The 27,079-nt window shown below is 43.2% G+C and overlaps 1 protein-coding gene across 6 annotated transcripts in view; it reads left to right on the forward strand.

The window, feature by feature from the left end:
• Window positions 1–27,079, forward strand: part of NTRK2 (neurotrophic receptor tyrosine kinase 2) — a 384,661-nt gene that overhangs the window by 44,451 nt on the left and 313,131 nt on the right. For 4 of the 6 annotated variants that reach the window (XM_068237088.1, XM_068237097.1, XM_068237108.1 and 1 more), the window contains exons 1-2: window positions 1,595–1,712; window positions 2,270–2,854. In XM_068237088.1, coding sequence (XP_068093189.1) covers window positions 2,646–2,854 — 209 coding nt within the window. In that variant the 5' untranslated portion in view covers window positions 1,595–1,712; window positions 2,270–2,645. Of the gene's footprint in view, window positions 1–1,594; window positions 1,713–2,054; window positions 2,100–2,269; window positions 2,855–27,079 lie in introns of those variants that run through there. The other 2 variants (XM_068237091.1, XM_068237090.1) reach the window with 2 other exon arrangements.

The raw sequence follows: 27,079 nt of genomic DNA on the forward strand, positions 1-27,079 counted from the left end.
AGAGTGTATTTAAAGCAAACCTGAACTGACAATCAAAGGTCAAAATAAACATACACAAGTCATACTTACCTCCTGTGTAGTCTACGCCTCAATCTCTTTCTCTTCTGCCTCCTGTTTGTTCCCTGTGACCAATGGAATTCTCTGTCCTCCATTCTAAAAATGGCCAGGTCAGCACAATGTTAAACTGTATTATCACCCACTTGAGTCATAGGGAAACATGGACATTACTTTACACATTAGTTGTCCTTTCAGCTATAACTGACAGCAACTAATATATAACTGAGTCTGACAGCAACTGATATATTTCAGAACTGGAAGGAATCATTGTAAGTAAAAAATGTTGAGCCTCTGAGAGGAACTGACAGTGAGGTAAGTATGTAAAAGTCATTCCCAGGTGCATCATGTACTTATTTTAAATAATTTTACTCAGTTTAGGTTTACTTAAAAAAAAGCGTACAACTCTTAGGCCATTATAACCCCCCCCCCCCCCCCCCCAAAAAAAAAACAAAACAAAAAAAACACTGCACATACTGTATACTAGAAACGGAAGAACAAAGTTCACCATCAGTCACCTCATCACTATCTTTGGTTTTTAAGGCTGCAGAACATATTTTGTCCACACGAGGTCAGTAGAGCTCTCCTGTCTGTCTGAGCATCCTCGCCTGTCAATGCGGTAGATTTCTCTGCTTCTTTTAAATTACTGCGGAAAAAAAAGCTCCAAGACCACAAATGAAAAGCCATATTCCCAGACACACGTTTCTAATGCTGTGCGTTCATGACTAATAAGCATTCGGCAATTGGCAATAGGCTCTGTTGATGAATAGCATCATGCGCAGCTTACCTTGTAAACTACGCCCAATAATATATAATAACACCCTTGAATGCAAAAATCTAGGAATGAGAGCACCAGCTTGCCCTGCAGGTGAACATGGAAGTCATGTTCCTATTATGGTGAGTGCTTTGAAAATGGGTTCTGATCTCTAGAAGGAGAGAAGCCACTTCTAGAAATGACATAATGTGATAGGGGGTGAATAATATCACGTTCACAATTAAAGAGATGAAAGTGGGGCGTGTCCAATGAAATGTAGTCAGTGTTAATACCCCAGCACTGCACTGCTAGTGACGGCTGCTAGTATTGGTAGCAGCCAGCAGCCAGCAGGTAATTGTCATGGTAAACAGCAGCAGCCTCTGCATTCCGATCACGTCTCCCCGGAATGTCTAGTGTAGGTGTAGTTGGGTTCCTTGCACCATCTGATCGTGAGCAATATATAATGAAGCCATCCCCCCCCCTCCCCCCCCCCCCCCCCCATTTCTATCATTCAGAGGATCTTTAAAGGGCAACGAGACTTGATGGGTGCACTGAGGAATGGAGTGAGTGTGAGTGTGTGTCACAGTGTAAGTGTGTTTTTGCATAATTGTGCCTTGATGAAGGCAAACCCCCACTGGTCTCCCTCTTGTTGCTTTGTCTTGCTCCTTTGGGCTCTAGGAGAATTAGCCTGAGTTTCTGCCCCTGTCCTGCGTCAGAGCTCCACGTCACTTCTTCTTCCCCAGCTATTGGCATGGGGATGGGAGGGAGAAGCTCCACTCATTATGATCAGCGCTAGAGACAGTAGTGTGTGAAAAGCAGATAGCAGAGATTCAGTGCGGAGCTATTTATCCATCCATCGCTCTCTCTATTGGGGAAGGAGCTGAAATCACTGCAGCCCTCCCAGGTAGGAGCTTGCTGTGATGTGTCTGCTCATTGCTCACCTGTCCTGAGTCTCCATTCCCCCCATCTGTGATGCTGATGCTGCTGATGCCTGTGCAATGCATAGTGGTGATTTGTAGCAGCAGCAGCAGCCCTGCCAGCTGATCTGTATGGAAGCCAATGCTCTCTGCGTGCATCAGTGGTTCCTGTACAAGGCACAGCTCTTATTACTGGCAACATTGACAATTTCCAGTCATCTTAGCGAGGCACAAGTGAAGCTAAGCTGACCGCTCGCTGCCAAGTACAGAGCAGTGTGTGCAGTCAGCATTAGCTGCTGCTCAGCATCAGTCATCATCAGCTGAGGTGTTGGGAAGTGGAGTGAGTGCCTTCATATGGCAGGGAGACTGGAAGGGTGAGTGATGCTGCCGCTGCTGCGTGTGAAATGATGACTCAGGCTTCAGTTTTGTATCTCTGATGGATGTGCTTTATCACTGGTGAATAACCACGCGTGGTGCTGTGGATGTGCCTGTTAGATGGCTAGCTGATTGTGTCCCCCTTTATGTGTGTGCTTTTTTCTTGCAGAGAGAGGAGAGATCTGAGGAGCGTTAGCAACAGCAGCATGTGAGTGTAGCAGCAGCAGCAGCAGCAGCAGCAGCACCAGCAGTGTGGCCAGCTCGCCAGCCTCCCCACTCACTCCATAGAGGAGGCATCTCCGTCTGCATCCCTGCCACTACCAGCCTATCTCATCCCAGGCGCTGCTCTCCAATGATGGTCTGCGTTACTTAACATCGAGAGTCCCCCTCTTTTTTTTTTTTCTCTCTGAAGGATTATGACTCCAGACAGACTTCGATAATAACAGGCACCATCCTGAAGGACCGTCCATCGCCAGGAGACATTGCTATAGGCATTGGGGATTTTAGGGGGCGTCCAGGGGCGTTTGTTGGACCTGGCAACCGTCATGGGCCTTTGGAAAAGGTTACCTGGCCCCAATTTACTAACGCAGGTGTGGGGCGCTTGCTGGATCTTACTGCTGTTGTTTTGGAGGGGACTGGCCTGCCCGGACTCGTGCACTTGTAACTCCACCAGGATTGCCTGTGACAAGCAAATGGGGATCGGAGCCTTCCCGGTGCTCAAGGACCTCTCCAAGGCAGGGGACATCACTGACATGTAGGTACCCTCTCATCATCTGTGTGTCAGCAATATGGGATTCTGTGTTCAAACCTACATGCATAGGATGTGATTACAACGACCCAATATAATCAGGGTGCATACACACATGCAATATTAATTGACCAATCACTGACTAATTTTACCCCCTCCATGTAGCATGAGGGCCAACAGATTTTGAATTCTATGAACAGATTTTGTAGGTTAGCTCTTATACTATATGGAAATGGTAAAATTGGCCAATTAAAATTGGTTGTGTGTACCAGGTTTCATCTTCATTAGTACTTAGCAAACACAAAACAGTCATGTTACTGATTGCTAAGGGTTACCGAACACTGCATTTTGTCTGTTTTTATTTAATGCATGTAGGTTATTTTCAGCTGATGATGCCTTGCCCAGGCATATCGGTGCGTTTCAGATTGATCTCCTTGGTGTATTTATTGGATGATGTGACATAGTAATTTATAGTAGATGAGTGCCTATACTGAGAGACAGATTACCTTGGTGAGACACAGCTAGGTGCTCAGGACACTCACACATGGATAGGAGGAGGCGATGATGCTCCTGGCATGCTTAAAAGCCCAGCTGTGATTTAATTTGACTTGACTTTTCTCGCTGATATGGTTTTAAGAGCATTTAGATAATAAATCTCAATTGCTCAATAGGACAATTCCCTAGGCAGAGATCCAATGACAATATCCTCAGATCCGAGGCTGAACGTTGGTGCACGGTGCACCTGATGCTGCCTTTAACCAACCGTGCTGTATGGGGGGAGATTCTCATGGAGATCAAGATTACCGACTTCTGGTTCCAACTAGGTGGCATGCAGGGCGCAGGTGGTCCAACGACAGGAATACTGGGAGCTAGGCAGGCACAAGGTATAATACATTGGGCTTACTTACATATATTGCATCTTCATACAGATGCCACGTAGACTATGCATATGGCATAAAATAGGCATGATAATATAGTGTTATTCCATTGTAATACCTATACCAAATAATTGTCATCTCCATTTTCCTACCCTCCCTCCCCCTACCCCCCCCCCCCCACCAGCACTGAATTTACTGTATACTGTATGTAGTCATATATTTCAGTAATCCACCCAGAGTGGTGTACCCAAATTGTGCCATGGACCCCTGTGCCAACTCTAAATGGAATGCAGAATTATTCAGACATAAGTAAAGGTGCTAAAATCTGGAGTGGTGCGTTCCTATGTTAGCAATATATTGGTATAGGCTGCTTGTGTTGTTCTGTGGTATCACATGGACACCTAAGCGCTATATGATTGGTGATTTTACCATCATTTATGCCTTTATCCGATTACAGCTACAATCTGTTCTGCTGATAGATCAATTACAGCTGCTTCACAGTATATACTTCACATCTGTAATAATGTTAATAGTATTATTATCCTGTACATCAGTGCTTCTGTATAGCAGGAAATCAATAAGTCTCCAGACAGAAAAGAATAGCCGAATCTAGCGAAGAACTGGATGGCAGTATATATTTGATATTTATCAGCAATATATTGAGGCGATATATGGCCCACTAGCCCCATATGCAGCAGTCTATGGAAATCAGATGTCTATATCTCTGCTGTTATTGGCAAGGCTGGCAGTATACCTACTCTACTGCAGCGGCTGGGTATGTGTAGTGCTGCTGGCTGGGAAAATGGTAGTGGCAGTTTTGCATTTCACTTGTATCTAAGGAAGACAGTCACCAAGCCCTTATAAGGTCTGTCCTTCCCCTTCCTCTCCCAGATATCAACTATGTGTATGCCAGTTTCCATACTGGTTCTCTTGGCCCACATCAGTGGCAGATATACCAAGTGAGGCGTATATGATCATATTACTTTACCTCTTTATGGAAAAAGGATGGCATAGCAAGCGAGGAATAGCTTGATTGTATTGACCAATCTGCATCACTAGCTTACATTACTTAGTTCTCTTGGATCACGCAATAATAAGTAATTTTTATACATTTTCTCATGTTATCTTTCATTTTTGATGCCTCAACAAACCAGGCAGCATTGTATTCAAGCAAGGAGTGTGGATTACTAACTTGAGAAAAACAATTAACCAAAACAAGTTCACAAGAGGCAGGAGAACATGAAATAAAATAAGGAAGGGAGAACATAGCAGTATTTAATGGCATGGAAGTTTTTAATTGCTTGGCGATTAGTGATTATGGCAAAGGGAAAGATGGATAGCTAACTATGAAGAGGTGATCCCTTGAGGGCACAACTTTTCAACCTTTCTCTCTCTCTCTCTCTCTCTCTCTCTCTCTCTCTCTCTCTCTCTCTCTCTCTCTCTATATATATATACTTAATCTCATTTAATAAATTCACTGAATAATTAATTCCATTAACTGTTCCTCCAATTCTCAAACAAACTTTCAGCCTAATATCCCTATCACAGGCCAGGATGAAAGGGTTAGTCAAGATAACCTAGACGTTTGTTCCTGAACTGTAGAAGGAAACCCACATAAACCAAGGAGGGGCTACAAACTCTCTCCAGTCAATATCCTTGGGCACAGTGCAAGGGGAGAACCTCTACTAGGCTGCCTAATATCCTAACCCACTAGGCTGCCCAATATCCTTTTGGGTCTAAATACGTTTTCTCTGTAATAGATTATGAATCTGATTGGGTAAAACGAAAAGCGTGGCTGGGCCTTTGTAAAAATCAAAATAAAAAAATTGACTTCTTTGTAGGCAATTATGATGGTGATGACGATTGTGTTCACACACAAACTCCTGCACGGAGAGTAGGTGAATTAACCAGAAAAGAAGTGAAATGAAGCCTAAATCTATGTCATAAATTACACAGGAAGTAAACAGTAAGAGCGGCTATAGAAGAAGTCATTTTTTTTTTACCAGTAAAGTAATGGTAAACTCACTATTAGACCTTTATATAGGTTTCTTGTGCTTCTGTCGGAAATATGCGTCAGGCTGATTATCAGCACAGCGAAGGTTTGAGTAGCCACAAATCCTTCACATAAACCTGTCAAGTAAGTTATGCCAGAATACAAAAATGAAGGTAACATGACTGTAAATACTAATTACATTGCTCTAGCAATTTTATGAGAGTCGCTAGATTAGCACATGTATGCCTAATAGGTGAAGGCAATTTATAGGCAGTTATGTCTTAATGACAGTTTTGGTGAATATATAATTATTTAGCATTAGTATTTTAAACAAAAAAAAGCTGGTTCATTGATTTGGATATTACAATGAAATGGACAGAGATCTGAGCACCGAGTTTCATTTCAACATTTTCCCCTTAGTGCTTCTGATAATCTTTTACTGGAAAAAGTCTAATGGATGTTCTGTCCAAAAGGTCAAAATCATCCAGCATTTAGTGTGTTTTAATCAAAATTTTATATGGCAATTTATTCAGTAAATCCATATCCAGTGAACATATGGATAGCTTTATATGTCTGCTGGTGGAGGAGCAGGATTAGTTCATGAAAAGGTTATTCCCAATCAGTGGAGTAGAAAAGTGTGACTTTTTCACAGCTACAGAAGCTGCAATGAGAAGATGTCTATCTTTTTTTAGCTGAACAACCATTTCGGTCCCCAGTAAACAGGAGACTTTTTACTGTTATTTAATGATTAGCAATTTTCTATACTTTCTAACTAAAGACAATTAAAACAAATATATCTATAATTTAATATTTGTAAAATGCATTTTGTTGTTTTACAGCAATTATTTTTTATGGAAAGATAGAATTATTATGATTGTTATGGTATATTCATGCATTTCAACTAGTTAGGTAATGCTAAGGAGAGGTAAACAGATTTGTAGTTTTCTTTTAAAGAACATCCAGGGTGAAAATAAACTGATGAGATAAACAATAGTATCTATCCTCCTTTTCCTAAAAATGACCTTTTTTTTAGATATCTTACAGATTTATTTTACATTTGAATATAGTTTTTAAGTTTTTACTGTTTCATTATCTCTGTTCAGTTACACCTTTATTGAAGTATGCCAGAGCTCAAATCTATTAACTATTGGCCCTTTAATCTCTCTGCTGCTCTCAGAAGCCATTTACTGACAGGAAAGTGTTTAATGGCTGTAACTACTTATCAGTGAGGGTTATGCTATAGTTTGACCCAGTCCTGACCCAGACAGAAACTGTTACTTGCATACCTGATTTTTTACTTTTTCAGGCAGAGAAAGAAAAAGGGGAACACAACATAGTCATTTGTGTGCTTGGGACAGTACTTACACATGTCTATCTCATCATGTCACATGTCACCTCGGTTGCTTTGATAGATGTGAAAGGTCGTTTATAATAGGTTTGTCTCTGCGTTCAGTGGACGTGTGCTGAGAGATTATAGGAGCTGCATTTGCTGACCTCCTTCTAAAAAGAGTCTGGCTGCCATGAAGGGGCATTAACTTCAATTGGTTAAGAGTCGCCAACCTACAGCAAGCTTGTAGCTGTGCAGACAGAGAAGAGTCACTACACTTGATCTGCATGTTTATTCTGGGTCAGAGGATCAGAATGACAGCTTGTGATTTTTAAATGAGAACAGTGGTGGCATTTTCATTGTGTCTAAGCATACCTTGCTTCATGGAAACATTCCCAGCACAGAAAGGCCGCTACTACTTTATACCCAGATCCTGCTCATGCACAGGGTGGTCTTGTTGTTCAGGAAAGAAAAATGAGAGTCACAGCAATCCTTTTATCTTCATCCATCTGCATGCACAGACACTGTGAGATCCCCATTACTGCCTAAGGATCTGTGCTACGTGGCACTGGCCCATTACAGCTGTGTCAGCAAGGATGACAATGAATCAGACGTTTTGCCACCTATTTAATTGTTGCAGTAGTAGCATTGGTACCCTGAGTCATTATGTTTTATTTACATAGTACTATTATGTTCCATGGCGCTGTATAGAGCGCAATATAGATAGTTAAGCATAACAAATTCATCCATAGTCATATGAGACCACCCAGCAATATAAGTACAGGATGCTTTGGTGAAACAAGCAGCAAAAGAGAAGAGCTTACAATTTAAAGGAGAGTGGATGGAGACACCAGGTGGGGTGGTGATACAATTGAGGCAATCTTTGACAGCAGGTGCAGTAGGAAGAAGATGTAGACACATGTCTGCAGAGGGAACAGATTTGTATGTTTTTTCTGTGAAGGTGAGTTTTCAGGGTTTCAAGCCTTGGGACATGACAAATGTGATTTTGGGAAAAGAGTTCAAAAGAAGGAGGTTGTGAGAAGACTTGCTTGTGGCAATGTGAGAGGTTAAGCAGGGGAAGAATAGTAGAGTAGAGTATTAGGTGCAATTGTTGCAGTTTTATGGCTCCACCAACATCACACTGGTTGTAAAGAATATGGCAGATAAATTATTATGAGACCTATTCGCAGTCTTGCAATTTGTCCAACATTTATGCTTGATTTACGAGATATTGACAGTTGTGTCTAAAACCTATTCACATTCCTTAAGATCTGCCCAAATAACCACCAGTAACTGGATTTACTCTTCTGCCTGTGTTACCTTTTGGCTTACTGACATTTTGCATCATATAGCCACAGTTACGGACTTGCTGGTTATGTTCCCCCATCTCAGTCAGACATAGAGGGTTCTCCTGGCTTACTACTACTTCAATGCAGATGTCTTGGGAATCCACCCCATTCTTTCATTTGCCTCTGCTGGCGTTCACTGTGTGCACTTACCATGTTTTCAAATAATGGGAGTAGCCAGAAGATCTTCTTGAATTCCCCCAAACATTATAAATCTGCTCCAAGGATTCCCCTTTCTTATTCTAATTTTCCACTACTGAGTATTAATTAGTGGCAGCATGAATGTAAATACAGATGGCAATTTTGCATTGAGGCTTCTGGACAGTACCGTCATCTTATTTGGGATGGGACACTTTACCTTTTTAACCACTTCAGCCTACAGCTTCGAAAATCTTATGCATCCGAGCAATGTTCACCTCCCATTCATTCGCTAATAACTTTATCGCTACTTATCAAAATTAATTGATCTATATCTCGTTTTTTCCGCCACTAATTAGGCTTTCTTTAGGTAGTACATTTTGCTAAGAGCCACTTTACTGTAAATACATTTTAACTGGAAGATTAAGATAGAAATGGAAAAAAATCATTATTTCTCAGTTTTTGGCCATTATAGTTTAAAATTAATACATGCTACAGTAATTAAAACCCATGCATTTTATGTGCCCATTTGTCCCGCTTATTACACCATTTAAATTACGTCCCTATCACAATTTATGGCGCCGATATTTTATTTAGAAATAAAGGTGCATTTTTTCAATTTGCGTCCATCACTATTTACAAGCTTATACTTTTAAAAAATGTAATAAGATACTCTCTTGACATGTATATTTAAAAAGTTCAGACCCTTAGGTAACTATTTATGTAGTTTTTTTTTTTTTTAATTGTAATTTTTTTTTATTTTTTTCTAATACAAAAATGTATTTGGGTAATTTTAGTTTGGGAGGTAAATAGCCAATTTTAGATGTAATATAATGTATTTTTTATTCAATACAGGTATGTGGGTGCAGTTTACTATTTGGCCACAAGATGGCCACATTCAAAAAATTCCTAGATGCGAACGATGTCGCATCTAGGAACTAAAATGAAGAGAAGCTGTTTCCTGGGGGCAGAAATACCACGCTCTCTGATGAGAAAGCGTTGGTATTTCTGTCGGGGACTTGGATCGGTGAATGGGAATTATATTCCCATTCACTGATCGGGGGGGCAGCGGGAGGCAGCGGGGGCGCGCGCGGGCGCGCGCCCGATCGCGCGCACCACACGGCTGCAGCACCACTGCCTATCTGGACGGATATATGCGTCCAGATATGGCGAAGAGAAGAAAAAGTCAGTGCATTTCAGTTTTTCAGACCAATTACCCGCACTTAGTTTCCCCCCTAAAGCAGAACTGAACATGGAATTTCCTCTCTGCTGTAACAGATTAGCCACAGCATGATAACTTTTATGGCAAAAAAATGTCCTTATTTTAATTTATGGAAATCCTAAAAAGTGAAATTTAGAACTTGGTTTCACTTTGCCAGGAACACTAAAGAGCTAATAAGAACTAATTAGACAGTTTGATCTGGGTAAATGAACACAGAAAAACAGAGCAGGGGATTTCTTAAGCAACTATATGTGGAATAAAGACTTTTCATTGTGTGCTGTGCAAGAGCTTGGTTCTGCTTTAAGGACATGTGTAAATATCCCACCACTTTAGATCCCTTTGAATAATATGTATTTCAAGAATTAAAACATGAAAAAACACCTGAAGTGAGAGGGCTACATAGGTTGACATATTTATTTCCTTTTAAACAATAGCAGTTGCCTGGCAGCCCTGCTGATCTATTTGGCATCAGTAGTGTCTGAATCTCCCACGTGAAACAAGCAAGCAGCTAATCCAGTCAGACTTCAATCAAAAACATCTGATCTGCATGCTTGTTCAGGGTGTAATGCTAAAAGTATTGGACGCAGAGGATCAGTACGACAGCCAGGCAATGTGCATTATTTAAACGGAAATAAATATGTCAGCCTCCGTATCCCTCTCACTTCAGGTGTTCAATAAGCAACAAAACATAATGTGAAAAAGAACCTGAACTGGATACCAAGTATTCCAGTGCCTTGGCTATTTGGTGCAGTAGTGGCCTCTTTACCAAATGAAATAAATATACAGTAAATGTGCATTAAACTGTATACGATATAAAGTACATGGTCTTCAGAGTAGATATTAACCACTTAAGCCCATCTGGACGAACATTCTCGTCCAGATGGGTTGCGCATGCTCCCGTTAGCCCAGCGATCAATGAATGGGATTATAGATTCCATTCATTGATCAAAGCCCCCCGCAGAAAAGCCAACAGCCTCTTATCAGAGGCTGCGGTTTTTCTTGTTCCAAAAAGTTTCCTGTCCTCCTAATACTTCCTGGAAGTGTACGATCTCGCTTCCACGACTTTTTGACTGTGGCCATCTTGCGGCCAAATAGTAAAACTACACCTGCATCTATTTTTTATTAAACAAATACATGATTTTACATTTAAAATTAGCTGTTTACCTCCCACACCACAAATTACCCAAATTCATTTTTTAATAAAAAAAAATTACAATTAAAAAACAAACAAACAACTTAAATAGTTACCTAAGGGTCTGAACTTTTTAAATATGCATGTCAAAGGAGTATATTAATATGTTTTAAATTATGGGCTTGTAAATAGTGATGGACGCAAATTGAAAAAATGCACCTTTATTCCCAAATAAAATATCGGCGCCATACATTGTGATAGGGACATAATTTAAATGGTGTAATAACCGGGACAAATGGGCAAATAAAATACATGTGTTTTAATTACGGTAGTATGTATAAATTTCAAACTATAATGGCCAAAAACTGAGAAATAATGATTTTTTTTCATTTCTTTCTTAATATTCCTGTTGAAATGGATTTAGAATAAATTAATTCTTAGCAAAATGTATCACCCAAAGAAAGCCTAATTGGTGGCGGAAAAAACAACATATAGATCAATTCATTGTGATGAATAGTGATAAAGTTATTGGCAAATGAATGGAAGGTGAAAGTTGCTCAGATGCAAAAAATAAACAACTCTGTGGGCTTAAGTAGTTAATATTAGAAACCATATTCCAGAAGACTGTGCTTTTCCAGCAATAACTCGATGGAATATGCAGATATCTGCATGCAACACTACGTTATATAGACTAGAATTGTATAAATAGCAATAATAATAACCAGCACATTACTTATTTTGTCTTAATAACTTCTATTGCTTTCTAAAGTTTTCACTTATGACTTGCTGACAAAGATGATATATCTAAAAAGCAAGTGTTTCATTGTTGGATGCATGCAAAGGGTCCAAGAGTCCCGTTTTTCGTGGGACTGTCCCTTTTTTCACCCCTCTGTCCCGGGTCCCGCCCCATGCAGGCAAAATCCCAAGTTGTGCAGGGCAATAGGGCTGATAGCCATGCTGGTCTGTCTCTCTGTATGCTGACAGACAGCACACATACACGCACAGCACTGGCTGATGATGCTTATCGCATCATCACTGTGCTGCTGGACTCTGTCTGGTGTAGCTCCACCCCTTCTGTGAAGAGCCCATAGAGGAAGCAGGAAGGAGGCCAGGAACTGGAGCCGGGGAGACAACTGCCTAGCATGGTCAGCCTCCCGTAGTGCAGTGCAATGGAGCCCCAGCAGGAAGGAAGTGTGGATGCTGCAACTGCTTTGGTGAATTAGTGCTGCTCTGTCCTGTGTGTTCCCCTGCCCTCCTGTGTGTGTCCTATCTTATGTCCCCCTGCCCTCCTGTGTGTCTCTTTAGCCCTCCCTTGTGTCTCCTGTCTCTTGTCCCTCTGCCCTCCCATGTGTCCCTAGCCCTCCTATGTGTGACCTGTCTCTTGTCCTCCTGCCCTTCTGTGTGTCCCTAGCCCTTTTGTGTATGTCCTGTTTCTTGTCCCTCTACTCCTGTGTGTCCCTAGCCCTCCTATGTGTGACCTGTCTGTTGTCCTACCACCCTCCTGTGTGTCCCTAGCCCTCGTATGTGTGACATATCTGTTGTCCTACCGCCCTCCTGTGTGTCTCCAGCCCTCCTGTGTATGTCCTGTCTCTTGTCCCCCTGCTTTCCTTTGTGTCTCTACCCCTCCTATGTGTGACCTGTCTCTTGTCCCCCTGCCCTCCCGTGTGTCTCCTGTCTCTTGTCCCTCGGCCTAGACCTTCCATGTGTCTTCAGTCTCTTGTCCCTCAGCCTCCTGTGTATTCCCCAGCCCTCCTGTATATCTCCTGTCTCTTGTCCCTCTGCCTCTTGTGTGTTCCCTAGCCCTCCTGTGTGTCTCCTGTCTCTTTCCCCCCTCCCTCCTGTGTCCCCCCTGCCTCCTGTATGTCCCTCTGCCTCATAGCTCCTCATTGTCCCTCTTTTGCCTCTTTTAGAGGCACAGTCCATCTTTGGGCCCCAAATCCCCCTGTCCATCTTTACCCCTAATTAGTCCCTCTTTCATGACAAATGAAAGGCTTAAGCTTCCCTATTTCTGATCTCAAAAAGTTGGGAGCTATGTGTATGCTTCTTTCAGAGAAATAGCTAAATACGTACTGTGTGTTTATTGTTGTCTGTATAGCTGAAATCACAATGCTTCTTAGTGCAGAGCTAAACATATTCCTCACCGGTGGTTAATCAGGATTGTAGTTAGTGTAAGTAAAGTTTTGAGTTCTCCCAAGTAGCTGAATAGATAAGAAAAGTAAGTTTTTGAGGGATGTCAAATCTGTTTTGCAGAACTTGCTTGTTTTTAGATTTCTTTATCATGCTGTTGTGTATCAAGCGCATAAAGGAAATAACTCATAGGCCACTCTGGCCCTGCAGTGGGACAGGGCATGCTGCTAGTTCCAGCGTGTTTACGTTTGGTACAGGAGAGGAGTTTTGTTTTTTTAGGTGTTAATCAGTGAATCATCTACAATGTCAGTGTTCCTAAGTAATTTCTGGGTATTGGTTATTTGCAGTTTACAAATTGCTGTCCCTTTTATGAGTCTGTTGCAATTTGAGCTCCATTTAAGCTACCAAGGCTCAGTATTTGTGAACCGATTTATTTATTTGCTTTTTTTTACAGTCTGCTCATACAAAATGGCTAACTGTGAAACAATTAGATATTGCAGATTTCGTTCAACTTTAAGGTTACTTTTGCTGTCCAGGTTTTGGTTTATGTGTTTAGTTACAATTCTAGTTAGCGATATCGACATCTGCTGGTTAGTGCAGTAGGACTGGGGATGACTACAGCTGTATAGCTTTTGCAGATTTTTAATTCTGTGTTATATTAATGTTTATATGATGTTTATACTATTGTGACATTACCAAATAAGGCCTAGAACAGAGGGTTAAGTGATACGTGATACTGCTACATCCCAGATTAAGCGATATTAGTGAAATTACCCATTTTAATGATGTAGCCATAATAGTGTTCACATTAATTAATTCATATATTTAGATACAATACATCCAAGACAATGCAATATAAAAAGTATGTCAAGCCTTAATAGGCTGTTGCAATAGTAGCTTAAAATATTCATCACAGTATAAGTCAGTAAAATATGTTTGTGCCCCAAAGACTGATAAGCCAAATAAACAAATGGGCCCAAAAGTCGTTTAAGCCAAGGGGAGCATATATCACTTGTAATTCATGGATGATATAGGATACAAACTTAATTTTTCTTAACGTATTTATATATTTGTTAGATATGTAAATGTGTTAGTTTGTAAAATGTACTATGATTCCTATATCATTTAGAAATGACTGGTGATATGCTTTTCCCTTGGACTGTGTGACTTGGGGGCCTGTTCTTATAGCTTAACCTATTATCTGTCCTCAGTGCACGAGAATACCGACTGGTATACTGCAGGACATACAGTATGTTAAACGACTTTAACTTTCTTTAATGTATCCATCTTTTAACTACATGTTTTTAAAAAATGTTGATTGATTTTCATCTTATTTGTAACTAGATATAGTAAAAGCCCCTATTATTCAGCACTAACGGGGATTGGCTAATGCCAGATAAGTGTAGTTTCAGGTTGCTTGAGAGTCAATGTTAAAAATAGGTCTAGTTAAAAAAAAAATACTATACCCCACACTGTAAACATACCATAGACTATCTATTAATGCTGAAATATAGTGATTGAAAACAAATTAAGACAAAGGACAGTCTTAACTTAATGTAACAGAGGTGTTTTACATTACAGAGGTTTGTTACTGTATAGAGAGGTGTAGAAGTAGATTTATGCATCCTGCAAGGCTGTTTTAGAATTCTGGTTAACTGAGTTCTGGATAGCAGTGGTTTTGCTGTACATGCATTAGTACTAACACCCCATCAACCCCCCACCCCCATTATTTTGGTCCATCTCTCATGTTCCACTAATACCGTATTAGGACAATGTATGGATAATGTTGCCTGTAGTCATAAGATGATGGGAATAAGCTGGCTGCCATAAGGCCATTTGCATGGGATTTGCAAGTGTAGTGACTTTATCCATGTTTGCTTCAAGTATCCAATCGGGTGCATGGGATGTAAAAAATGAAAGGGACTTCATTTTATGTCATTCAGTTCAATGCTATGTTTACTTTATTGCAGTGCACTTTAGATATGATAAGTTTTATTTTACAGAAGTTCCCCTTGTAGAGAATTTATAGAGAGATGTGTGATTGATTTGAGCTGGTTATTGATCTGTAAGTATCTGACTAGCTGCCAGATCTTTCTACCATGTGTCAGGGCAGCTCTACCTACACATGCAAGATTCTTGGCCAAGATGTCCCTGAACAGCCGCCTCTGCCAAGTTTAGTCTAGCCTGAGAACAAGGCTTTATAAATCAATCAGATTGTTCCCATGTTTTTACATGAAAATGATTTTATACAATTGGTCATCTCTACGGCCAAAGCCTTGTACACACACCTGACTTAGGTCGGCTAAGGCGGCCGATAACAACCACCTCAGCCTGTAATCAGGCATGTGTACGGCAGCCTGCGAAACCCCCAACCCCCTGTCGGGGATCTACTGACCCCCAGTGACACCGATCCCATTGTTCACACTGCTCCCCTGCCCGCCGCACGTGCTGCTTGACATCCCTCATTGCCCCCCTTGCATAGCAGCACAGCCTGTCATCAGCTACATCTGACACACGTGTGCAGCCCGGCCGAGCGATGTCACCCAAGGGGGATCAGGGATAAGTTACTGATCCCCGATGAGCTACAACCATCAAAGGTGTGTACTCACCTGGACAGCTTTGTATAAGTAGAGTATTTACACTGCAGTACAGGCTGAAGGTTTTATATTAGCCTTTGATAGAGGTACTAAATGCAGGGCCACCTTCAAGGCATCACAGTATGGGGCCCGAGTAAGTCTGGGGCCTAGCGAAGAGTACCATATGTGGGATCCAGCTGCAAGTCTGTGTCGGTCTTTTCTGGCTGCCCATTAATGTGGTGGGAGGTGTCGGGAGGCTCACCCAGGAGTTACCTTGGTCAAGGAGTGAATGAAGTTAAAGGACACCCAATGTGAAAATAAACGAATGAAATAGTATCTATCCTCCTTCTCCTAAAATGACTTTTTAAGATATTCCACAGTTTTATTTTATATAGAAATCTACTTTTTAAGTTTTTACTGTTTTATTGTCTTTGCTCAATGACGCATTCATTGACGTATACCAGAGCTAAAATCTATGAATTATTGACCCTTTTTATCTCTTTCCTGCTCTCAGAAGCCATTTTCTGCTAGGAAAGTGTTTTATAGTTGTAATTTCTTATCAGTGAGTTACCTAGTCCTGACTCGGACAGGAACTGCCACTGATGTGCCACTTTTTCAGGCAGAAAAAGAAAAAAAGGAACATTGTGTGCTAGGCACTGTACATACACGTGTCTATGTCAGTGCGCATGCACTGTTCCGGGCCACACTCCTCCTCCATCATGTTTCCATAGCTGGGAGCATTCTGTGCAAGCGCAGTTACAATCTTAACCACTTGCCGACCGCACGCTTATACCGTGCGTCGACAAAGTGGCAGCTGCAGGACCAGCGACGCAGTACTGCGTCGCCAGCTGCAAGCTGATTAATCAGGAAGCAGCCGCTCGCGCGAGCGGCTGCTTCCTGTCAAATCACGGCGGGGGGCTCCGTGAATAGCCTGCGGGCCGCCGATGGCTAAATGTAAACACAAGCGGAAATAATCCGCTTTGTTTACATTGTACGGCGCTGCTGCGCAGCAGCGCCGTAAGGCAGATCGGCGATCCCCGGCCAATCAGCGGCCGGGGATCGCCGCCATATGATAGGGGACGTCCTGTCACAGGCTGCACAGGACGGATAGCGTCCTGTGCAGCCCCGATCACCAGGGGGCCAGGTAGGAGAGGGGGGAAGCGGAATTGCGCCACGGAGGGGGGCTTTGAGGTGCCCCCCCCGCCAGCCACACGCAGGCAGGAGAGATCGGACCCCCCCAGCACATCATCCCCCTAGTGGGGAAAAAAGGGGGGTGATCTGATCTCTCTGCCTGGTGTTTGATCTGTGCTGGGGGCTGTAGAGCCCACCCAGCACAGATCACATAATTCAATGCTGGTCCTTAAGGGGGGGGTAAAGGGTGGGTCCTTAAGTGGTTAATAAACTGAGCATAGGCAGAACATTCCCAGCCATGCGAGAGCGTGAAAAGTGGACACACGGACGTTAGTGTGTTCAGGCCTTCAAAGACTGTGATTTGCCATGTGGGGGCAGAGGAGCGTGAGGGGGCTCAGTAGGTTTGCCCAGTATGGGGCCCAAAAATTTCTGATGGTGGACCCCGACCAAACGTATCTATATTCTCACAGCACTGAAATACAGTGGCTTGCAAAAGAATTTCCCCTAGTGGGGAAAAAAGGGGGGTGATCTGATCTCTCTGCCTGGTGTTTGATCTGTGCTGGGGGCTGTAGAGCCCACCCAGCACAGATCACATAATTCAATGCTGGTCCTTAAGGGGGGGTAAAGGGTGGGTCCTCAAGTGGTTAATAAACTGAGCATAGGCAGAACATTCCCAGCCATGCGAGAGCGTGAAAAGTGGACACACGGACGTTAGTGTGTTCAGGCCTTCAAAGACTGTGATTTGCCATGTGGGGGCAGAGGAGCGTGAGGGGGCTCAGTAGGTTTGCCCAGTATGGGGCCCAAAAATTTCTGATGGTGGACCCCGACCAAACGTATCTATATTCTCACAGCACTGAAATACAGTGGCTTGCAAAAGATTTTGGCCCCCTTGAAGTTTTCCACATTTTGTCACATTACTGCCACAAACATGCATCAATTTTATTGGAATTCCACGTGAAAGACCAATACAAAGTGGTGTACACGTGAGAAGTGGAACGAAAATCATACATTATTCCAAACATTTTTTACAAATCAATAACTGCAAAGTGGGGTGTGCGTAATTATTCAGCCCCCTTAGTCAATACTTTGTAGAACCACCTTTTGCTGCAATTAAAGCTGCCAGTCTTTTAGGGTATGTCGCTACGAGCTTTGCACATCTAGAGACTGAAATCCTTGCCTATTACTCTTTGCAAAACAGCTCCAGCTCAGTCAGATTAGATGGACAGCATTTGTGAACAGCAGTTTTCAGATCTTGCCACAGATTCTCGATTGGATTTAGATCTGGACTTTGACTGGGCCATTCTAACACATGGATATGTTTTGTTTTAAACCATTCCATTGTTGCCCTGACTTTATGTTTAGGGTCGTTGTCCTTCTGGAAGGTGAACCTCCGCCCCAGTCTCAAGTCTTTTGCAGACTCCAAGAGGTTTTCTTCCAAGATTGCCCCGTATTTGGCTCCATCCATCTTCCTATCAACATTGACCAGCTTCCCGGTCTCAACCAAACAGAGCACCTTCTTCCACATGTTTGCTGTGTCCCACACATGGCTTGTGGCAAACTGCAAACGGGACTTCTTATGCTCTTCTGTTAACAATGGCTTTCTTCTTGCCACTCTTCCATAAGAGACAACTTTGTGCAGTGCACGACTAATAGTTGTCCTATGGACAGATTCCCCCACCCGAGCTGTAGATCTCTGCAGCTCGTCCAGAGTCAACACGGGCCTCTTTCTATTTCCATTTCTTCCATTTCTGAATGATCGCTTGAACAGTGCTCTGTGGGATGTTCAAGGCTTTGGAAATCTTTTTGTAGCCTACGCTTGCTTTACATTTCTCAATAACTTTATCCCTGACCTGTCTGGTGTGTTCTTTGGACTTCATAATGTTTTTGCTCCCAAAATTCTCTTAGACAACGTCTGAGTCCGTCACAGAGCAGCTATATTTGTTCTGACATTAGATTACACACAGGTGCACTCTATTTAGTCATTAGCACTCATCAGGCAATATCTATGGGCAACTGACTGCACTCAGACCAAAGGGGGCTGAATAATTACACACACCCCACTTTGCAGTTATTGATTTATAAAAAATGTTTGGAATCATGTATGATTTTCGTTCCACCTCTCACGTGTACACCACTTTGTATTGGTTTTTTATGTGAAATTCCAATAAAATTGATTCATGTCTGTGGTAGTAATGTGACAAAATGTGGAAAACTTCAAGGGGGACGAATACTTTTGCAAGCCACTGTAGGATGAATTCCTCTTCCTTACGTCATTTTCCTTTCCATCACTCTCTTCAAGATTTACTTTTCCAGCTTTGTACACACTCTCAGATTAGGAAGAAAACGTGAAATGCTACTGTTTGGAGTTCATAAAGTATCATATTTTTCGGACTATAAGACGCTCCGGACTATAAGACGCACCTAGGTTTAGAGGGCAAAAACCGGGGTGAAAAAACATACTAAACCTGTGTGCATCCATGTTGCAGGGGTATCTTGTAGACCTTTTTTCCCCCAAGCTATCCCCACCAGCTACAGCGACTAAGCTTCAGTGCCAAGCTACACAAACCACTGCTGCCCCCATCAGTAGAAGTACCCTACACTAAAGCCTGATGCCCCACCAGTAACCTTGCACTACACTACACTACACTACATTACATTACACTAGTCCCCAATTACCACTCCAGTTACTACACTACACTACACTAACCCACCCCTGCTGCCCCACCAGTAACAATACACTACATTAAACTAGCCCCTGCCTCCCCACCAGCTACAAAAACTAAACACTATAACTTGTGATTTTACCTATCCAGCTGTCCATCCGCGCACTCCTGTCCTTTGATGTCAGCTGTGATGATCTTGACCAGCGGGGGAGCAGCGGCACAATCCTGGCATACCTTTATGAGGGGTGACCTTAGTGGGGGCTGCAGCGACTGTCTAGTCATAACTACCGCTACTTTGGCAGGAAGGCAGAAGCGGAGTGATCCATTGCCAATTGCAGCGTCAGTCACCTACCGTAGTTGTTCATCCTCCTCCATGCCCGCTCTCCGTGCCGGCACAATAATCCACCTCTGGCCAGCTCTCCAATGCGCCTCCATGGCTGCTTTCCAAGTTCCAGCACGGCGTTGGCAGCGTGGCATTAGACGGGAGATTGTAGTCGTAGTTATGACTACCGATGCCTCAGTACTTCCTTGTTTACTAGCGCCCCCTCATGACGTGTGATGCTCATGCTGGGGAAGGAAGTACAAGGAAGTACTGAGGCATCGGTAGTCATAACTACCGCTACGATCTCCCGTAGACAGGCTGGGAACGCAAGTGATTCTTCGCATTCCCAGCCACAATTGCGCCCCCTATACTGCTATTGTGGCCTTCCTTGCCGCAATAGCAGTATAGGGGGCACAATTGTGGCTGGGAACGCGAAGAATCACTCGCGTTCCCAGCCTGTCGGCTGGTGAAGGCGAAACCGGAAGTGGTCACCGGCGGGTCCAGGAGCATCGGAGCGGGGCTGCGAGGGCACAGATCAGCTGCAGGGGGCTGAGGGAAGCCCCAGGTGAGTAAATCTCATTTTTTTTGGTATGCTAAAGTGTCACTTTAAGTGGTTCAGAAAAAAGGGCTGTATTTGACCCAAGTTGGGTGGAATAGCTCAGAGAAGCTCTTTTACATAGATAACAACTGGAGTTTTTGTTTTAACTCTTCCTGTACTGGAAAACAATATGAGACCATTTTCTTTGCTACTAATGTTTTTTTTCTTAGCTGTACTACACATACAATTAATTATCTCATAAGTTTATTTTCGCTTCAGATTTGTTTTAATGTGCCTCTGCTGTTTAAGGATAAAAAAAAATAGATCCACATTTTCTTGTGTGTATTTTAGCTAAAAAGCCAGTGTCACCTGTCTGCTGATCAGCAGGAAATAGCACACTTCTTATGGTTGCTTTCATATTTAACATCATTTGAGTGACAAGCAGTGTTCTCCCTGACTGCCAGTTATTCAGGCTGTGTTTTGTGAAATGGTGTGATTGCCCACAACCAGATGCTAGATCAGATGCTAGATCAGAATCTGATGCTTTAGATGCTGTCATACAAGAAATGTCTTTATATATTTTATTCCATTTTTACCAAGGACAGAGTCACCACAAACACGTCATTCTATCTGTACTGCTGATGTCAACAGAAGAATTCATTTACTAAATGAGTCATTTTCAACCTCACCTGCTTCCACTTGGAATACCCAATCATGTTTAGCAGAAATTCCTGTGAACTGGGCATTTTCAGTGAATACATGATAATATTTAAATTCTACCTTTATCAAATTCTCCTAACAGGGTTAATGACTATAAGAAATTAATGAAAAAGGAGGAACAATATATATTATTACTTCAAAAAGGATTAGCTCCCCATTTTGTTTGTGTCTTTCAGGAGGAGTTACAACCATAGGCAAAGAAAGCAAGGTGGTATTCCCAGTACAGGAGTGCAGAGTTGTAGATTTAGAGACTGCTAGTCTAATTTACTAATGGGACAACTGATTATTGCACTCATGTCAAATGCCAAGTTAGGCTGAACAGTAAATTCTCCATTTATATTTCTTTGCATGTAAGGGATAACGGTAAGAAAAGGATTGTGTGATGGCCGAAAATGATGGTTCCTGATATGCAAAAAGGGTGACGGGAAATATGGGTGCCTAAAATATTGACTAATAGAATATGAGTAAATTTACTAAAGTATCAGTAAATGATACCAATATTTTGGTACAGCTAATCCTAACCCTATTTACACATAGAACCCTCCCTCTACCTATGATTAACCCTAACCACACCCTTTCCCCACCGATGCCTTACCCTAACCCCCTTCCTCTGATGCCTAACACTAACCGACCCCCCCCCCCCCTGCTGGTGTCTAACTTTAACCCACCCTCACCTAACCTTAAAACCCCCTCCTCATGCCTCACCTTTACCACCCCCCACCGCAAACCCTCTGTAAAAAACTATAAATATTGTAAATAGTAAAAGACTACATATTGTTTATTGAAATTAACACTAAATATCGGGCGTCTATACAAATATCGTTTATAGCAGATAAATAGCGGGTGCCCAAACTTTCGCGGCTCTCCTGCACCCAAATTTCCTGCTTCCGACAGACTGATGTCCGTACAGGCATCTCCCATTAAAATGCAGGCAACAGGCAGTGTTTTCTGCTGATTGCTGTGTCATGATGGTTTTGGCCAGTAAAACTCTCCTGTCTGCTCAGGGCTTTATATAAAGTAAACCTGGCAGCGAACCCTGCGGAAGATTTATCATGGCCGATGCAAAGGAAATTGGAGAAAATGTGAGCAGTCACCCAGAGCAGCAGAATACAGCTGCTGAGTAAAACAAAGTTTTAGTTGGTGTTTTTGCTCCATTTTTGATTAGTTACACCCACTGAGGAAATCAGCCATAGGAAACATTGGGGAGAAAAGGGTGGGCCACTGAGAGGATGGGATCTGATTGTTAAGCTATATTCAGAAATGGCATGATGGGCAGATTACGTATCCACAAATATATGGCCACTGGCTCTGATATTAGATTAAGGGGCACACATACTAATTATATTAGTAGTACATACTAATTATACTTTGAGCCTGATATACTAGCCCCACCCTAGGCAAAATATCACACAATCAGGATTTCATTGAGTCATGCCGCACTTGTTATGATAGATCAGGAATTCACAAAGTAATTCCCAGCCATCACTATTCTACAGTGCTGGCTACCTAAAAGCTGGTGGTGCTGCTGCTTCTATGGATTTCATTCACTAAGACCTTTTCAATAAAAAAAAAAAATAGGTTGGTAAAATACTGTATTCAGTATTTTAGACTTTTTTTTCCCAGAATACACTAAGATTTTACACATGTGGTACTGGCTTGGTAGTTTACCCCAAAAAACATGGCTTCAATTCACTAAGACCTGTTAGGTGAGTATTAGAAGTCTAACCAACTGGGGAGTAGGTCCCAGGGCCGGGTCGAGGCAGAGGCGAGAGAGGCTCAGGGCGCAGTGTAGGAGGGGCGCACAACTTAATCATCTATTTTTCCTCTAATGTGTTTGAAGCACAAAGAATAAGAAAAGGGGATACATGGCAGTGACTGCAAGCCAGATAACTAGATATTAAGGTGTTGGGGCCTTGGGGGGCTTCAGGGGCCCTGGGGCACCTCTTATTCAAATAGCAATCAGTGTGTGACGGTTGGGGTGGAAGGGATGGAGGGGCGCACTTTGATTTCTCAGCCTTGGATGCTGGAGGACCTTGTCTCGGCTCTGGGTCTCGGCAGCTAGCTGTGTTCTGCTATGGTGATGTTCTCCCACTTCTGGTCAGAGTTGTGATGATTCTTCTGGTACAGGAGGTGTGGCACGGGCTGCACCTCTCCTACTCTCCCACATAGCCTCCTGGGAGGAAACTGAATGAATGGAGCAAGAGAGGAGGCGTTAGTGAAAGGCTGGCTACTGGAGAGTGTATGAGAGAACCTATGGGTGGAAAAGGAAGACCAGCAGAGTATTCCACATGGGGAATACAAAAGATAAGTTATTTAGAAATGTAACACTTTTGTTAATGGACTGTTTACTAGATAAGGGGAGCAAGAAGGGAGTAGAGATGGCCCGAACGGTTCGCCGGCGAACGGTTCCAGGCGAACTTCTGGTGGTTTGCTTCACCGAGAACCGGGGACCTTTTTTCAAAGTTCGGTTCGCCCATAGACTTTAATGGCCGCCGACTTTAGCGGTTAATAGCAAAGTCCCCTTACATGGTAAAAACACCAAAATTGTTGGGCATGTTAAGTGGAATCGTGGGAACAAGAGGAATTTTTTTTTTTCAAAAAGTCCTTATACTTTTTGAGAAAATCTATTTTAAAGTTTCAAAGTAAAGTGAGCCGATTCATAAAAAAAGAACCAATTCATTAAAAAGAACCGGATGATTCATGAACTGTTAGTATAGCAGATAATGCGTCCTGAGCAGGACGTGAAGCTGCCGGCTCCGCTGCTGTCTCTCCCCACCTGCCTGCACCTGTCACCTTCACCTAGCCTGGCACCCGGTGCACCGATGGGTGCACCGGGTGCCAGGCTAGGTGAGGGTGACAGGTGAGGAGGTGGGGAGAGACAGCAGGAGCCAGCAGCTATGCGTCCGAAAGGACGCATTCTCTGCTATGTGGGAAGCGTCGGAGATCTTTAATCAACTTAATTGAAGATTGCAACATAAGAGGATACATTGTTCGTTGGATCGTTTACCGTGGATATTGTCGTGGAAATTTTTTTTAAAAGTACAGGTAAGTATTTATGGTTAATTTAGAATAATAAAATACTTTTCTCATGGTTGTGTTTTTATTTTGTTTAACCCTTTGTGGAAATGGGTAATTGGTACTGTGTACCCCTATACTCATTTCTCTGGGGAGGGGGGTGGGCATCTGGGGTCCCCTTCTTAAAGGGGACTCCCAGATGCCACCATGAACCCCCCCCCAGGGAGTCGTCGCCCCCACCTCCTCCTGGGGCACCGGAGGTAGGGAAACGCCCCTTGTCCATGGATTGGACAAGGGCTCCGGGGGGAGGGGAAGGCTTGGGCGCCTTCCCCTCCCCCCGGGCTGGTATAGCTCAGGGTGCAAAGCCCCAGTCGGCCGGGGCTCCGCATTCTGGCTATCCCAGTCTGCATGGGGGACAAGGGGTTGCAGAGGCTCGGGAGGGGGGACCCCACGCCATTTTTTTTTCAGATTTCCCACACACAGCACATAGAAATAATAAAAAAAATTTTTTAAAAGACTTCCGAGGCCACAAATGTGAAAAAAAGTTAAATACCTTTTCATAATCCAGATCCATTGAGGACGCTATCCGCGCCCTCCCGTTCATTCCGCCATGGCTCCCACACTAATAACGGCCCCGGTCGAGTCCCGACCCCTCCAAACGGGTCGGGTTCTCATTCCCCCCTCAATATGGCCGCCACAGATTGCCGCGGCTGCGCAGTCTGCAAAGACGCGATTGTGGCTGTGCAGCTCTAGGACCTCCTCCCGATGCGTCCGATGTATGCATGCATATTGATGACGCGGCGGGAGGAGGGCCTAAAGCTCCGCAATCGCGCCTATGCGGACTGCACAGCAGCGGCAATCTGTGGCGGCCATATTGAGGGGGGAATAAGAACCCGACCCGTTTGGAAGGGTCGGGACCAGACCGGGGTTGGTATTACTGCGGGAGCCATAGGGGAATGAACGGGAGGGCGCGGATGGCGTCCTCCATGGATCTGGATTATGAAAAGGTATTTAACTTTTTCACATTTGTGGCCTCAGAAGTCCGTTAAATATTGTTTACTGCTATCTTTTTTAACATATCCTGCAAATTTGGTGTTGCTAGGATGTAAGGGGCCTTTGCTATTAACTGCTAAAGTCGGCGGGTGATGATAACCAATCAGAATTATAGGGGTGCAAAAGTGCTGAATTCTGCCATAGGCTTCCATTAGGCTCCCTATTTCACTTTCAAAAATCTCAAATCTTTTCAAAGGGCGATGGCTCAATAGTGGCAAATTTTCTAGCATTGTAGGGACTCTTAGGGGGATCATGACTGGTGTGTTTCAGGCCCTTAGGCCAAAAGAGGTCATAGCCTAGTGTCACAAAAACTCTTTTTTTTGGGGCACTGTCAATGGTGGAGATTCTGACAAACATAAATCGCAGCCATGGCCGTTAGCAACGTCTAAATCTCATGACATGTCTCATGCAGGTAGAAGGCATATTGTTATACTTTTACTCCAAAGTTGGGTTCCCTACATCTCTGCAAACCAGAGTTACAGGGGTGCAAAAGTGGTAAAATCCCAAATAGGCTTTCATTGGGCCTCCTATTTAACTTTCCAAAATCTCACACCATTTTTAAAGGGCAATGGCTCAGCAGTGGCAAATTTTCTAGCATTGTAGGAACTCTTAGGGGGATCATGACTGGTGTGTTTCGGGCCCCTAGGCCAAAGAGGTCATAGCCTAGGGTCACAAAAACCTGTTTATTTGGGCAATGTCAATGGTGGAGATTTTGACGAACATAAATCGCAGCCATGGCCGTTAGCAACGTCTGAATCTCACGACATGTCTCATGCAGGTAGAAGGCATATTGTTATACTTTTACTCCAAAGTTGGGTTCCCTACATCTCTGCAAACCAGAGTTACAGGGGGGCAAAAGTGATAAAATCCCCCATAGGCTTTCATTGGGCTCCCTATTTCACTTTCCAAAATCTCAAATCTTTTCAAAGGGCAATGGCTCAGCAGTGGCAAATTTTCTAGCATTGTAGGAACTCTTAGGGGGATCATGACTGGTGTGTTTCGGGCCCCTAGGCCAAAGAGGTCATAGCCTAGGGTCACAAAAACCTGTTTATTTGGAAAATGTCAATGGTGGAGATTTTGACGAACATAAATCGCAGCCATGGCCGTTAGCAACGTCTGAATCTCACGACATGTCTCATGCAGGTAGAAGGCATATTGTTATACTTTTACTCCAAAGTTGGGTTCCCTACATCTCTGCAAACCAGAGTTACAGGGGGGCAAAAGTGGTAAAATCCCCCATAGGCTTTCATTGGGCTCCCTATTTCACTTTCCAAAATCTCAAATCTTTTCAAAGGGCAATGGCTCAGCAGTGGCAAATTTTCTAGCATTGTAGGAACTCTTAGGGGGATCATGACTGGTGTGTTTCGGGGCCCTAGGCCAAAGAGGTCATAGCCTAGGGTCACAAAAACCTGTTAATTTGGGCAATGTCAATGGTGGATATTCTGACGAACATAAATCGCAGCCATGGCCGTTAGCAACGTCTGAATCTCACGACATGTCTCATGCAGGTAGAAGGCATATTGTTATACTTTTACTCCAAAGTTGGGTTCCCTACATCTCTGCAAACCAGAGTTACAGGGGTGCAAACGTGGTAAAATCCCCAATAGGCTTTCATTGGGCCTCCTATTTAACTTTCCAAAATCTCACACCATTTCAAAGGGCAATGGCTCAGCAGTGGCAAATTTTCTAGCATTGTAGGAACTCTTAGGGGGATCATGACTGGTGAGTTTCGGGTCCCTAGGCCAAAGAGGTCATAGCCTAGGGTCACAAAAACCTGTTTATTTGGGCAATGTCAATGGTGGAGATTTTGACGAACATAAATCGCAGCCATGGCCGTTAGCAACGTCTGAATCTCACGACATGTCTCATGCAGGTAGAAGGCTTATTTATTTATTTATTTATTTATTTATTTTAATTATTATTTTTATGTGCTGAGTGTGGGAAATCTGAAAAAAAAAAAACGTTGGGTCCCCTTTCCCGAGCCTCTGTAACCCCTTGTCCCCCATGCAGGCTGGGATTGCTAGAATGCGGAGCCCCGAGCTGACTGGGG

This window comes from Hyperolius riggenbachi, chromosome 1, assembly GCF_040937935.1.
Source record: "Hyperolius riggenbachi isolate aHypRig1 chromosome 1, aHypRig1.pri, whole genome shotgun sequence".
Lineage (NCBI taxonomy): Eukaryota > Metazoa > Chordata > Amphibia > Anura > Hyperoliidae > Hyperolius > Hyperolius riggenbachi.